Consider the following 15,730-nt stretch of genomic DNA (forward strand, 5'->3'; position numbering starts at 1 on the left):
CAACTTAAAGTTACACAAGGTTATACATCAGTTATAAATAAATAAAATAAATCTTTAATAAAAATAAATTTAAGGGCGCCTGGGTGGCTCAGTTGGTTAGGCGACTGCCTTCAGCTCAGGTCATGATCCTGGAGTCCCTGAATTGAATCCTGCATCGGGCTCCCTGCTTGCGGGGGATCTGCTTCTCCCTCTGAACTTCCCCCCTCTCATGTGCTCTCCCTCTCATTCTCTCTCTCTCAAATGAATGAATAAAAATCTTTAAAAATAAATAAATAAATAAATAAATAAATAAATAAACTTAAGATAAAATAAAATAAAAATAATTTTTTAAAAGATTTTATTTATTTATTTGACAGAGAGAGACAGCGAGAGAGGAAACACAAACAGGGGGAGTGGGAGAGGGAGAAACAGGCTTCCCGCTGAGCAGGGAGCCTGATGCGGGGCTCGATCCCAGGACACTGGGATCATGACCTGAGCTGAAGGCAGACGCTTAATGACTGAGCCACCCAGGCGCCCCTAAAAATAATTTTTTAAAAAATTAAAAATTTAAAAAAGAAAAAGACTTTGTAAAATATTACCCAAATCACATCAACCCAGTCCTCTGAAGTAATAAAGCAAAATGATATCAACTGATATTCCTTCTAGTTTGATAGAACATTACAGAAGTATAAATTCTAAATTCAAGCAAAATTTCCAAAATAATGCAGTTCTTTATTTGAGCTCAGTGATTTAAGTCATCTGTAAGATGTGCTTGGCTGATTTTTCAAACTTGTTCATAGGTCAGACCACCGGAAGAGAAAATAAATAAAAATAAGTTAAAATAAAATTGTATTTTATACTTATATTAAGTCCTACTAAAAATAAGCAGTGTAAACAGGTATCAATAAAAAGTTTTAAAAAAGATTTTTTTTTTCCTGTAGACACATCAATTGGGGGGCAGGGGAGCAAATGTAACATTTGGAAAAAACTATGATATCAAATTTCCTTAAATTAGGAACCAAGCAAGTCACCAAAAACTAAACCACATGCATACTAATTCTTAGATTACTGGGAAATCCTTTCAGATTGGAATCTGGCGTAGAGAAGTTAAGACTGACAGAGGAGCCTGAATTAGAAAAGAGAAAAAAAGTCTTTCAAATTCACCAGGTCAACATCTTTCAAAACAAAAGCTCTTTCGCTACTTTCAAATGCATTTGCTGACAGGAAGTGCTTTAATACGTTTGGATAATTCAGGTGGAAAGAGTCTATTAAAAAAATTGGTAACACGCAAGATTGCAGGAGGAATTCTGGGTCCTTAAGAGGATAAATGCTTTATCGTCACTTAAGGAACCTCCACTTAAAGACAATGTGAATTAACACATGAAAATAACTTTTAGGCTGAGGCTAACAGTGTACAATTATTACAGTGGAACTCTACACTTGATAAGAAATCTTACCATATTTTTAAAAATCACTTTTTCTCCTCTTACATTATCTCACTCCATTATCATAATGGCCATGTGAAAAACGTTCAGTTAGCTCCTTTCTCAGATGAGGAGGCACAGAGCTAGGAGAGGTCCAAATTTCGTTTTGTAGAAACGAAAGCTCTGTCACCCGTCATTTGAGCACTACCCCACTACAGGCCAAGGGAGACATTTCAGAAAAGCCACATAACAGAGAACTGACCCTCAGTGTACTCACTTCTTGTCATGTTTAGCTTACCTGGTTTCATCAATGTACACAGATTCGAGTACTGTGGCTGCATATTCCAAATTCTTCTTAAGATCTACCACCGAAGCCTCGCCTCTCTCTAATTGTTTGACCAAAGATCGTAACCTAGGAGGGAAAAAAGACACGATTAAATTAGAATAGAGGGAACAAAGAATAATCCTACAATTACAGCGACACATTTTACAGCCATAGAATGTTTTTATTTATTCCAGTTTACCTGGAAGGAAAATACAAATCTAATGAGGGAGCTGAGAAATACTGGTATTTCTCAAGTTATAAAATACATTTTTGCCATTGTGAAGCAAGAACAAAAATGTTCTCATCCACCAGGCACAGACCACCCCCAAGACTTTTTAGCTGTCTTTTATCTTTCTAGGAGTTCCCTAAATTAGCAATGATTTTGCTCCTTCTCTAATTTGAATTTTTTTGTTCTAATTGGATGTAGTAAAGCATGAGCAGCACCAACATCACAAAATGCCACTTGAGATTCTGCCATGTTAAAGATTATACTATGTTCATTCAGCAGTGACCAGCCTCATGAGCCTGCAGGAGCAACCTCATAGTCAATGGGTATTCTAAGACAGGTGAGGAGATTCAGAGCACCAAAATACCCATAGGGGGCCACATAAGGAATACCAAAGATAAACTATTTTACAGGACAGGAGGAATTCCTCTAGGGGCAGATAAACACTCCAGCTTTAAGGAAAAAAAAAAAAAGAGAGAGAGAGAGAAAGGCTGGATAGTAAACCAAAGTATTAAAGACAAGATCATCCCCCCCTTCTAGTCAAGTGTTCCAGACAGTGTAAGAGAAATGATAATATAGGCTATCTTATTTATATCAACACTACCCCACAGAGAAGGGGTTAGTATATATGAGAGCAATAAAATGACAAGAGATGATCAAAGTCCAGTAACTGAGAACACTGTAAATACCAGAGATGTGGAGGTTGGACAACTCCTCAGGCCGTTTGACAGCCAGCAAAGGAAAGAACAGAAGCTTTGAGGACAACCTGGGTTTTCAGCCCCACATCACAACATATTAGCTATGTAATACCAGACAAGATATTTAACTTCTCTGAGTGTCAGCTAAAAGATGGAAATCCAACCACCAAATTTTCTCAGTTGATATAAAGATTAAATCATAATATATTCACATCAACCATGTGGGTTTTTTTCTAGCCTTATTTAATATAATTAACATATCACATTGTGTAAGGTGTACAACACAGTGATTTGATACACATACATATTTCAAAATGCTTACCACAATAAGATTAGTTAACACATTCAATACCTCATACAATTATAACTATTTTCGTGGCGAGAACATTTAAGATTTACTCTTAGCAACTTTCAAGTATACAATACTTGAAACTAGTAACCTGCTAACTATAATCACCATGCTATAATCACCAAAACACATCAGATCCCCAGAACTTTTTCATCTTAAAACTAAAAGTCTATATTCTTTGACCAACATCTCCCCTTTCCTGGTTGTTTTTATAAAGGCAATTATTACCATTATTGTCATTGTTGTTATTCAGTGACCTTGATCATCACAGGCAACCAGATGGGAAACATCCTAGCAATATACATAAGATTAATATCAAGTCTCCATCTCCCAAGGTTGTTTCCACTTTCCTGACTTCAAAATAACCTCAAGATTTGCCATCATGAGAGAGTAGTTCACTTCTTGGCAAGGTGTAAACTACTCCCCTCCAGATCTCCATGAAAATGATCAGCAATAAATATTGAGGAAAAACTCTGGATCAACCTTCAACAGTAGGATCAGCCATACAAAAGAAATTCCAAGGAATTTCAACAATGTAAAATACCATAGAAATAAGACTGAGGGTGGTCACTACCTAACTTGTGAATCTCCAGCATGTAACAGGGAAACCAGCAGAGGCCTCTGTCAGCCTGGAGGTGAGGATCAGCCCTGTGGCTCCCATCAGGAAGTGTTCTGGGTTTCAGGGGCAGCAGGACAGGGAGTTGGCATGGAAGGGCTTACCAGTCACTCACACAGAGTGGACAGCCAGTCTGCCAAAGAATGGGGAGATTGTAGCTGTGAGCCCTGAGAGCTATTCCAAATAAGGACTGGAAGCTCTTTAGCAAAACACATTCCTGGCTAGGCTTGCCTCTAATTTTGACTCTCACCTCCAGGGGCCCAACTACCCCCAAGCTGTCTGGACTCTCAATTGGCAAAGTAAAATGAGGGTAAATTTAAGAATTTTTTTATTTTCTCCCTTCATTTGGGGCTTGAAGATTCTACCGGGAATTGACATGACTCTCTAATAGGACCCATGTCAATTCTCAAAACCTAAGAGGAAAACGACAAAAAGTAAAAAATGACTAGGCAAAATCTAAGACTAAGAAATAAGAACCAGATGATCCTGTCCACCTGTAATAGGGCTTCCATAAGAAATAAACAAACTCAAGCAGCTTTAATCAAATAAGTTTTCCTAGACTGAAGAAAAATCTTTAGAAGCAGATGAAAAAGGATCAGATAAAACCAGAAAAAAAATACATAAAAACATCAAACATATGCTGTTGTAATTTTTTATTTCAAAGAATAGAGAAAAGAACTTGCAAATTTTAGAAAATAAAATATATGACATACAAAGTAACAGAAATGTAAGTTGGCCATAGAATTCTACCATGCCAGATACCAGAAAGCCATTTAACAGTAATACCATTTTTTGAGAATAATGTGGTGTAATTTAAAATATCTATGCCTAGATCTATATTTAGTAGAATGCCAACAAATATATTCTCAGGTGTGGACAAGTTCAAAATTTCATCATTAATATGATTTTCCAAAAAACAAAAACAAAAAACTTGAAGGCATATTCTAGGATAGTGATCTTTCAAGGGTGGGAGTAGATTCCTGGATCTCCCATTAAATGGACTGTGGATTTGTGACCTAGATTTAATGAAGCCCGTCTTTACAAAATAGGCAAGTAGTTTCAAAAGATTTTTTTAAAGTGGCAGATGAAATACAATGCTAATTATGCAAGGTCAAGTAAATATGAAAATGCCTGACACTTCTTTTCCTAAAAGAAGCTCCTATTCCTAGTAGAAGGGCTTCCTACATCACTTCCATGAACTAAAAACCAATTATAATGAGTCAAAAACAATTGAAATGATCAAGAACATCATATAGAATATCACTTTGAATCCATGATTATTAACGATTCCCACTCCTGGGAAAGCACAATATCGGGGTAAGCAAGTCTAGAAGAGCTTCATACCATCCTGGAATCTGGCAGCCAGGGCCCTAGGCCAAAGCAGGAGCGAGGCACCCAGGGAATGCATCACCTGGAATCCCACTCGACAGTTCAGATCAGAGCACTGACAACCATCTCCCCTGAAAAGCCCCCGATTCGGTGCCACAAGTAACAGAGAATCAACAGTATGGGGCTCCATCCTAATGTAGTCACCAGTAGTCCCAGGCAGACACGGGCACAGCCACATGTGAAGGTCTGCCCTGACAGAAAGTTGTAAACAGAAGCAAACCCATAACCCAGCGACTTCAACAAATCCAGAGAAGAAATAATACAGAAAAAAGTACTGTTAGGATGCATACGACGTACTAGAAATTCATATCTACTCCCGTTTCTCTGGCTTATGCGATGAGCAAAAGATTCTATCAACACCCTGGCAGACATAAAGGAAACCTAGAACACAGTCAGTGTGTTTATGGAGAACACCCAGCTGGCATTCACCTCTCTTTATTCAAGAACAACTAAACAGAAAAAATACATATATCAACAAAAAGAGTGAGCATTAAAGAATGCAGAGAATACAGTGCTCAAAATGCAGAGAAAGGACTCACTTTTGAACATAAAATGTACTAACGGCAACAGAAGTAAACTTTAGGGAACGTCTACTTTGTGTTCCATAAAATTCAGGAAAACCTGGATCTGTGAAACAAAGATGAAAGCTGAAATCATGATGTAATAAAAAGCAAATATACTGAGACTGGAAAAGAAATTAAAAAAGAAACAAAACATGACAATAGAAAGACTATCTGAACTTAAAAAAAAAAAAGCAAATGGTGACCAACTTTTTAGACACCTAGCTCCTATTTGGACCAACACCCATCAGATATAAACCATACCTGTCCCTGTCCACATAGTTGCTGGCTTTAGGCTTTCTGCAGCTGCCACACAAGCCTTAGAAGAATCCAGTCCTTATTGTCAAGTGTTGTTGAGCTCAAAGATGGCGTTCAGGTGGGTGTTCCTCCATTGGTCCCTCAGTCCACCCTCTCTTCTTTATCCCTCCTGGAACATGATGCCCTGTCCCTCCCTACCTACCACCTACCTCTTGGTGAAATTGCTGCTTCGTGAATGGAAGGGTTTCAAATGAGCGCTCACATTGCTGCCATCAACTAGACTCAAAAATTTAAAAAAATTTCCCAAAGTTTCTGGGAATAAGGAGGCATCCTTCCCTATTTTCCATCACAGTACAGGTTTTCCCTAGATCTGAATCCATCTTAAGAAGGGTTGTCTGAAAATAGCCATGTTATAAAGTATCTCATAGCCATGTTATAAAGCAGTTTTTTTAACCTTGGAGAACACTAGCTAAAGCAGGAAGGCTCAGATGCCTTCCTTTGGTCCCCTCCTGAAATCTGTCTGGATGTTTTTCCGTATGGGTTCATTTCACCCAAAAGCCTATGTCCCCATGGAGAGATCCCATGGTAAGTTGTACTCGTATAACGAGCTATTTAATACCATTCATATGTAATTTTGGTTCAGCCACCTAAAGGAAGGGAGGGAGGGAGAAAGTTGAAGGAGGGAAAAGGGAAATATACAACAATAACAATAATAAATTCTCTCTTCTGAGTGAATGTTCATAGTTTCCAGCACTCCATCCATTTCTGTCACTGTGGCTGCCAGATAATAGTTCCAATATAGAAGTGCAACACCATTTTAGGAATAGCTTATGCTTTCAAGCTTTGGCAACATGCCTTTCTGTTAGGATAGTGTATAATTTCGTTCTGGATGAGCCACAGCAGCTTTACGTGAGTCTTCTATTTCTCCCCAGAAACTCTGTTTTCTATGGCTTCCCAGTACAAGGCATATGATGAAATGCTGTGTTTCTTCAGTCTTCTGTGCTCTCAAGCCCACGTCAAGTCCCGGGTGCTGAGTTACCTTGAGATTATGCCATTATTTGAAATGCATAAAAGCGTCAGAAGAGAGGAACTAAGGAAGGAAATGCCGAACACTGTATTTTGGAATTTGAAAGAATGTTGGAGTAGAAAAGAGAAGGTCTTCTTTTTTTCCCCACAAAGATAATTCTAGAGCCAGTAGGGTTGATTTTATTAGGAAATAACTTTTTCTTTTTTTTAAGTAGGCTCCACACCGGCGTGGAGCCCAGCACGGGGCTTGATCTCACAACCCTGAGACACTGACCTGAGCTGAGATCAAGAGCCAGATGCTTAGCCAGACTGAGCCACCCAGGCGAGCCAGGAAATAACTTTTTGACTCAACTTCATAATCCAGAAAACTGCCCTACAATGGACGAAGCATTATTCCCCACCCAAGTGAGATCCCAAAAACCCTACAATACTATGCCTTGAAAGCATACATGTGCATTGAGCTTTAGACACAACTACAATGAATCATCAGAAAAGCCTACCGAGCAAAAATAAACTGGAGTAAAAAGCCAGGAAATATGTTTTCTTATATTTGTCCTTTCTGCCCAAGGTCATTCCCTCTGAGAATGGTTAGTAGCTCCTAAAACGGCAGGGTGGCCAATGTTGGTTGTTATCTCAGACAGGCTTTGTTTAGTTTGAAAGAACAGATCTTTTAAAACACTTCCCGTACGTGTCCCAGTGAATCATGAGTCCTACAAACTCTTTTGAATAAAAATCTCAATGTTTCAGTTCATCACATCCGTGTATTTGTAAGGCAAAGGCGTCTCTGTGTGCTTTTCACACACCTGTTTCCTCCATGTCACTCCCATCCCCTGCCACTTACCTAAATGCCATAGAAAGTAAATTAAAACAATTCCTCCAAATGGGATACACTAAGTGACCTTCAGGCTTATGCTTTAGTGCCCTCCGAGTGTTTTTCTGGCGATTTGTTTGTTTTTATAATTAATTGAGGGCTGCGGTTGAAACACTCATTCACAATTTGCTGGGTGCTTTCTGAGTGCAGGCGCATTGACAGGCTCTAACTATCCAGAGAGAAAATGCAGTGCTTTCCCTTAATTAGGGAGGATGAAGGCTAATCGGCACCTACCGTGAGGCACAGCAAGCATGACAGTAGAGGTGACAAGGGTGCTGAGAAGGCACAGAGGAGAGGAGTGTACAAAACACAAGGCCCTCCCTTGAGGAGGTGGCATCAGAGCCACTGGAGGCCACATAGGTATCAGCCAGGCAAGCAAGATTGGATTTAAAAAAACGGCAAACTCTGGACCGAGGGAGCAGCCAGAAGACTGTGATCCATTCAAGGAATTCCATGGGTAAGCTGGAGCTTACGGCTATGTGAAGAGATAAAACTTTAGAAGAAGGCAGAAAGAAACCAGACCCTGGTGCGCTTATGCCAAGCTGAAGAAATTTAATTTTTTCTTGGAGATAATGGGGATCCCCTGGAGAATTTTTAAATCGGGTGGGGGAATGATATGATAAGATCTGCATTTTATTTATTTATTTTTTTAAAGATTTTATTTATTTATTTGACATAGAGAGACACAAGAGAGGGAACACAAGCAGGGGGAGTGGGAGGGGGAGAAGCAGGCTTCCCGCTGAGCAGGGAGCCCGATGTGGGGCTTGATCCCAGGACCCTGGCACCATGACCTGAGCCAGAGGCAGATGCATAACGACTGAGCCACCCAGGTGCCCCAAGATCTGCATTTTAAAAGATCAATCTAGCTGCAGAGTAGAGGAGTGCAGGTACTTAATAAGTGGGAAAATTCTATACATTTTTGTTATAATGAGGCTTGTTTTGTAGCCTGAACAGTGCGGTATGAATATAATCTCTCATGCGACAGCACCGTGGTAGGGTGTTGCATGAGTTTGGTGGTAGTATGGATCATTGCTTTTAATAATTTCTGAAAAAGGACTTGTTTTAGGCATGTGGTTTCCTGATTTAGTGACCTCCAAACCAAAAGCAAGAATTCCATCAAAATGATGGCTGGCAAGAAGAGTCTAGTTCTGTAACTTTTACCTTTTGCTAATCTCCTAAATAAAAGACAATTTTGTTTTCACGGTTCCCAATTACACTTGCTTAGGCTTTCAAATAGATTTAAATAGATTATTGGGCTCTAATTACCCTTTCACTTAAGAAAAAAGGCCAGGTGCCTAAGTGCATATCTATATAAGTTATTAACTAGTAAAAAAAATAATAAGGTTATAGAAGACTTTAAATAACATTATTAACAAAATTGACCTAATTGAACATGTACTGAACACTACACCCAGTTGCAGAGTACAATATTCTCTTCAAGTGCACATGTAACAGTTCTCAAAACTGACCGTACGCTGGATCATAGAGAAAATCTCAACAAACTTCAAATAACTGAAATCAGATAATGTTCTTTAACAACAGTGGAACTCAGGCTGAAATCAATAACAAAAAAAGTGATTTAAAATATTCTAAACGTTTGGTGGCACCTGCGTGGCTCAGTCAGTTAAGCATCTCAAGGTCCTGGGATCAAGCCCCACGTGTAGGGCTCCCTGCTCAGCAGGGAGTCTGCTTCTCCCTCTGCCCCTCTCTCTGCCCCGCCCCCACCCCACTTGTGCTCTCTCTCCAGTAAATAAGATCTTTAAAAAGAAAGAAAGAAAGAAAGAAAGAAAGAAAGAAAGAAAGAAAGAAAGAAAGAAAGAAAGAAAGAAAGAAAAAAAGAAAGAAAGAAAGAAAGAGTTCTAAATGTTTGAAAATTTGGGAATACACTTCTAAATAACCATGGGTCAAAGATTAAATGAGAAAATAATTCTAAATGTTGATGAAAATATGATACATCAAAACTTGTGGCATCCAGGTAAAGCGGTGCTAAGAGGGAAATATATAGACTTAACTAAATATATTAGAAAAGGAGAAAATCTGAAAATAAGTGATTTCATTATCCATCTCAAGAAATTAGGAAAATAATAAGTTAATCCATCTCAAGAAACAGAAAACAAGTTAATCCAAAAAAAGTAAATGATAGCAAAAAATAAACACAGTAAACAAAACTTCATTAAGTAGAAAAACTTACACTTAGAAAACCAACAAAGCCAAAATAACAACAACAAAACAACAAAAATTGGAGCGCCTGGGTGGCTCGGTCGTTTAGGTGTCTGCCTTTGGTTTATGTCACCTGAGGGTCCTGGGATCCAGAGAGCCTGGAGCTCCCTGCTCAGAGGGAAGTCTGCTTCTCCTTCTCTGCCCCTCCCCCCTTCTTGTGTGCTCTCTCCCTCTCTTAAATAAATAAATAAATAAAATCTTTTTTTTTTTTTAAGATTTTATTTATTTGACAGAGAGAGACACAGCGAGAGAGGGAACACAAGCAGGGGGAGTGGGAGAGGGAGAAGCAGGCTTCCTGTGGAGCAGGGAGCCCGACGTGGGGCTCGATCCCAGGACGCTGGGACCATGACCCGAGCCGAAGGCAGACGCCTAGCGACTGAGCCAAAATCTTTAGAAAAAAAAAAAAATCAACAAAGCCAAAAGCTAGGTAAATAGAGAAACCTTAATTGAATATTCAATAATCCAAATAATTGAGAAGCTTAATGAAATGGATAAGTCAAACAAGACTGATCAGGACAAAAAAAAAAAAAGAGCACAAATAACCAAATATCAAGAATAAAAGAGAGAATATTACTACAGATCCAACAGACATTTTTAAAAGTACTAAAAAATATAAATACTTTTGTGCAGATACATTTAAAAATTTAGATGAAACTTTAAAATCCATGAAAACTTATCAAAACAGATATAAGAAAAAAGATGCAACATAAAGACTTCTGTATCTATTGAAGAAACTGAATGCACAGTTTAATATTTTACCACAAGGAAAACTCCAGTGCTGAATCACTTTATCAGTGAATTCATCTAAACCATTCAAAGAGGAACTAACACAATCTCCCAGAGAAAAGCAAAAGAGGAAACATTTTCCAGCTCATACTCTTGCTTCCAAAACCAAACGAGAATGTTATAAGAAAAGAATTATAGACCAGTCTCTCATAAACACAGATGCAAAAATCCTAAACAAAATTTTAGCAAATTAAAATCCAGAGATAAATAAAATGGAAAGCAAACACCAAGCATGCTTTGCAAGAATACAAGGTTGCTTTAATATTTTAAATCAATGAATAAATATTATTCATTATTTTAACAGGAATGAAAGAAAAAATTATATGATACAATCTTCATAATAGATTTAGAAAAAGTGTTTGAGGAAACGCCTATTCATGATAAATATCTTCCCAAAGAAGGAGCAAAAGTGAATTTCCTAAATCTGATACTAGGTCTTTAAAACAAAAATGTTACAGCAAACATCATCATACATAATACTGAAATACGGTAAGCTTTCCTGTTGAGCTAGCTCATATGGGGACATCTATTACCACTACTTCCCTTCAAGCCTGTACGGGAAGTTCTCACCAGCTCAAGAAGGAAAAGACAAGAAATAAAAGGTATACGGACTGGAAAGGAAAAAATAAAACTGTTACTACAGATAAAATCATACATAGACAGGATACCTAAAATAATTTGCAAAGAAAGTATTATAACTAAAAGGTGAATTTAGCAAGGTCCCTGGATAAACAGCAATAAACAATTAGAAAACAGTACTACTACAAAATCATCAAATAAAAAGTATACAGAAATAAATCTTATAAAAGACAAAAAAGAACTCTATAGAGAAAAACTGTAAGATATTATTAAGGGATATCTAAATGGCCTAAATAAGTTAAAGAATAATCCATGTTCATAAATTTAAACCTCAGTATTTAAGAACTATGAATTCTGCCTAAATTCATCTATAGACTCAATGCAATCCCAAACAAATTCTCCACAGGTCATTTGATGGAAACTGACAGGCTGATTCTAAAATTTATTTGGAAATGCAACCAAATATACCCAACACAGTTTTGAATAAAAAAGAACAAAGCTGGAGAACGTATACTCCCAAATACCAAGACTTATTACAAAGCTTTGAATTCCCGGCCTGTGTGCCTCTCCCACCTCGCTATCCCAGCCTTCTCCTCTCAACATACAGCTGGTATGTGTAAGGACGTGCACCTGTCCTTTTATATTAATATAAGCACAACATACGTAGGCAAGGGAATCTGCCACAAGAATAATTAAAACAGCTAAATATAAACTGCTTTTGAATTATCCTCTTCTACATGTGATTGTTCTGGTCCATCAGCATGGGTCCATTCTTTGGATGCCCACATTCTCTTGGTTGCTGTGGATGTTCTGATGAATACTGGCATTCCTTTTGTTTTCATGAAGCTACACCATGGAACATACCTGCATATTCAGTCTTCTCCTACTGTCTGTTCTACAAAGTAAATCTCCTTTCCGGATGCATGTTTGTGGGTGAGAGAGGGAGTGAGTGTGTGTGCACACACATGCCAGCTCACTGATAGTCAACACTAGACAGAAAGCGCTGTTCAGTCCAAGAGAAGCCTTCTATTTTGATGGTATTCCAGGAGGTATTATGACCCAGGTTCAAGTTTCAATTCCTTTTGATTTTACAATATTGACTGTGTTCCTGCAGAGTTCTTGTAGTAATATAATGCAGTGATTTGGAAAGGGGGTCCCCTCTAGTCTTTCTTGGTCTTCTAGAGAAATATTTCTTCAAAACCAGTTTATCCCTCACTTGTTTTTACTGTCACTCAACTCGCACATTCTCTTAAAAGGAGATAGTGCAAAAAAAAAATGCAAGATGCACAATTATGCTAGGAAAATATTTATTCCTGAAGGAAAACACTGCCTCTCTAAAGGACGACTCTAGGTGCGCAGAGCTTATGAGGAAAGGATGCTAATGTAAGAGCCCACTTTATTGGCCAGCTTTCTTCAGGAAAAAGAAATACAAAGAATGAAGAAGAAAACCCAGAGCATCATTCAGAATCCACCACAGGCCATGCTGGGAACTGTGCAGGGGGAACACGAAATCCTGCCAGGGTGCCAATAGGTAAGTTCTAGAAGGCATTTTTCATTTGCAGCTATTCATGTGCAAAGAATCACCATCACTTCTCTCTGCGGATAAACATGCCACTTCAAAAACATCTGTTACGATAGACCAAAGAAATGAGAAGAACTAAAAACGTCTTTGAATGGTGGTAATGAGAAAAGGAAAATGAGCAAACATAAGAGGAAAGTCTGCAGGAAGATTTAGGCAGGTTGAAACCATGCACAGACACGTTTCTCTACATCTTAAGAGTCAACCCAGCCCCATGGCTCCCTCGTTTTCCTTCCTTGAAATCAGTTCCTTATTCAGTCTGAATTGGTAGGTGTTGGTAGGATTATCTAGAGAAGCTCAAGCTCACTCACCAGTAAAATCACAGAAATCTACCATACTAGAAACATAGTATATTTTAATAAGATAAATATTTAATAAGATAAATAAGATTACCTTTTTCCCCCATGTTTGGTTTTCTTTTCTTTTATAACAGAAATAAATAAATAAAATTAAGTCTACAAAGAATGGCTAACAAGATGCTGAGTTAGCCCAGCTCCTTTCCTTGAGATTAATTCCAGAAGAATTGTAGAAATAAAAAATAATAAAAAAATAAAACATACACACACACACAAAAGAAATAATAATAAAAAAAAAAACCCTCAAAGAAAACTGTGAGACACTCCCAAGGTGAGTCAAGGGTGCTTTGTGTGAGGACAGTGCAGTGCACGTCCTTGGGCTAGGACAGGAGGTAGCCCCACCAGGCCGGGGGAGGAAATGATAGTAAAGGAAGTGTTATAATCTGCAACTGTTCCCTCCCTTCCACTGCCTCTGAATCCACACTGGCCACCCCCGTGCCTCTGGTGACTCAGAACTCTAAAGGTCAAGATATTCAGGAGAGTTCAATCAGGGTTGTTTGTCCCACCTCGTGGCTCTACCAAGTTGGACATAGGTTCCAAGATGGCCACAGAAGGAAAGAGAATGTGGAAGGACATATGTGGGAGTGTTTTATGAACCAGCCTCGAATTGGAACGCATCACTGCTGGTCACTCCCCATTGTTCAGAAATCAGTCTCATGGCCACACCTTTCCAAGAGAGAAGCTAGAGGATATAGTCTGACTGTGTGAGGGGTGAAGGAGCTGGTTTGCTGGAGAGCCAGCCAACCTCGGCCACAGCTAGAACATGGAATCCTGTCATCTCTACTTGTTTTTCCTTTTAACTCTTTTCTTTCTACCTTGTTGAGAGGATCAAATGGGATACTGTATATTAAAGTGGCTTAATAACTGTATAATCCTACTAAACTGAGAAACATAATCACACTGATTATGAGATAACTTCCCAAACTTTCTGATAAAAGTGAGATCATTCTCAAGGAAATTATCCTGAGTGAAAAAAGGCAATCCCAAAGTTTACACACTAGAGGATTCCATTTGTATCGCGTTCTTGAAATGACAGGATTGTGAAATGAAGGACAGGTTAGTGGTTGCCAGGAGTGGGAGGCGGAAGATGGGGTGACAAGGATGGGAATATAGAAGGGAGCCTGTGATGACAGCACTATCCTGGATCCTGACTGTGGTAAAGATACCCAGACCTGTATGTGTAATAAGGTTGCACAGAACTAAACAGATGTGCACACACACAAGTACAATACAAATGGGGGATCGAGGAAGATACGCAGATGGTGCTCATGTCAATATCCTGGTTGTACCACAGTTTTACAAGATGTTTCCACAGGGGGAACTGGGTAAAATGTACGTGGGAATCTCTCCATATTATTTCTCATAATAATCTGAATCTATCTCAAAAGAAAAAGTTTAACTTAGAAAAAGGGACACAGCCCTCCCGCTCGATGGAATATTGGTGATAATAAGCTGGACTTACGTTGTCCTTACACTGGCTGGTTTTATAGGGGTCTCTCTGTTCACATGGCCTGTGTAGTATCTACCTCCCAGATCCTTCTGTTTGGTTTCAGCAGAGGAAGGGATAAATGTTCACTGGTGAGCTATTAACGGTCTGATGACCTTGGAGAGGATCCAACAAGGGCTTACAACCAGTGGTGTTCAGAGCATGGGAAGAACCAGGGAAAAGACTCAAAGCGATTTCATGCTGGAGATTCTTAGGATCAGCTGAAGAAACGGAGATGTTAGCGCATGCTCGGCACACTAACCAGATGAGGGAAGAAGAACCCCAGTGACTTTCCTAAAGTGTCCCATGTTCCACATTTCCTGGCCACGATCCCTGCAGAGCTCTGAGGTATGAGGCACCTTCCCTCCTTTCTGTTCTCCCTCTCCAGTTCATCCTCATAAGTCTGTTTAATTTTGAGGGTGATTTCACTAAGTCAGGCTGACCAGGAAGAGTCTGTGAAGAAGGAAATTCAGAGCTAGGCACGGGGCTGATGGAGTGACGGTAAGTAGGCAGGGGTGTGAAAAGAACCTGTCACGGCAATTGTGTTGTATTGTACCGTCCTTTCCAATCAAACAGGAAACCAATTTGCATATTATTAACATTTGAAGTTTGTTTTCCACATAATTACCATTCAATTTCCTGCCAGCCCTTAATCATTCTGTAATAGCTTTGGGGTGGGGTGCAGGTAGGGATCTGAACCTGTAGTGCATTATCGTTCATTGTCTGTCTGCTCTAGCAAGTTCTAATAACTGAATGTGTTAAAAGCCACAAGATTCTCCATTCTTTTGTTATATATTCATACAAAAAAAAAAGAGTTGAGGAGACTTTTTATTCAGGTGTTACCATCTCCCTCACCAGCATGACCTCCCTGGCTTTGTACTTGAGGGCTGAGATCTGTTCCACTTTCTCTTCTATTAGAATCGCGCCCCACCTTCTCTGTGGTTAGAAACACAAGCTTGCTATAGCGCAGGTAGCTAAACAAGGTAAATGTTAATAGGGTACC

General features: G+C 39.0%; 1 protein-coding gene across 8 annotated transcripts in view; it reads right to left on the reverse strand.

Annotated features, from left to right (window-relative positions):
* The window catches only part of PDE1C (phosphodiesterase 1C), a 537,291-nt gene that overhangs the window by 100,917 nt on the left and 420,644 nt on the right, over positions 1 to 15,730 (reverse strand). For all 8 annotated transcript variants that reach the window (XM_027575051.2, XM_027575055.2, XM_027575054.2 and 5 more), the window contains one exon: positions 1,702 to 1,815. In XM_027575051.2, the coding sequence (XP_027430852.1) occupies positions 1,702 to 1,815 (114 nt within the window). The remainder of the gene's footprint in view (positions 1 to 1,701; positions 1,816 to 15,730) is intronic.

This window comes from Zalophus californianus, chromosome 12 (genome assembly GCF_009762305.2).
Source record: "Zalophus californianus isolate mZalCal1 chromosome 12, mZalCal1.pri.v2, whole genome shotgun sequence".
NCBI lineage: Eukaryota > Metazoa > Chordata > Mammalia > Carnivora > Otariidae > Zalophus > Zalophus californianus.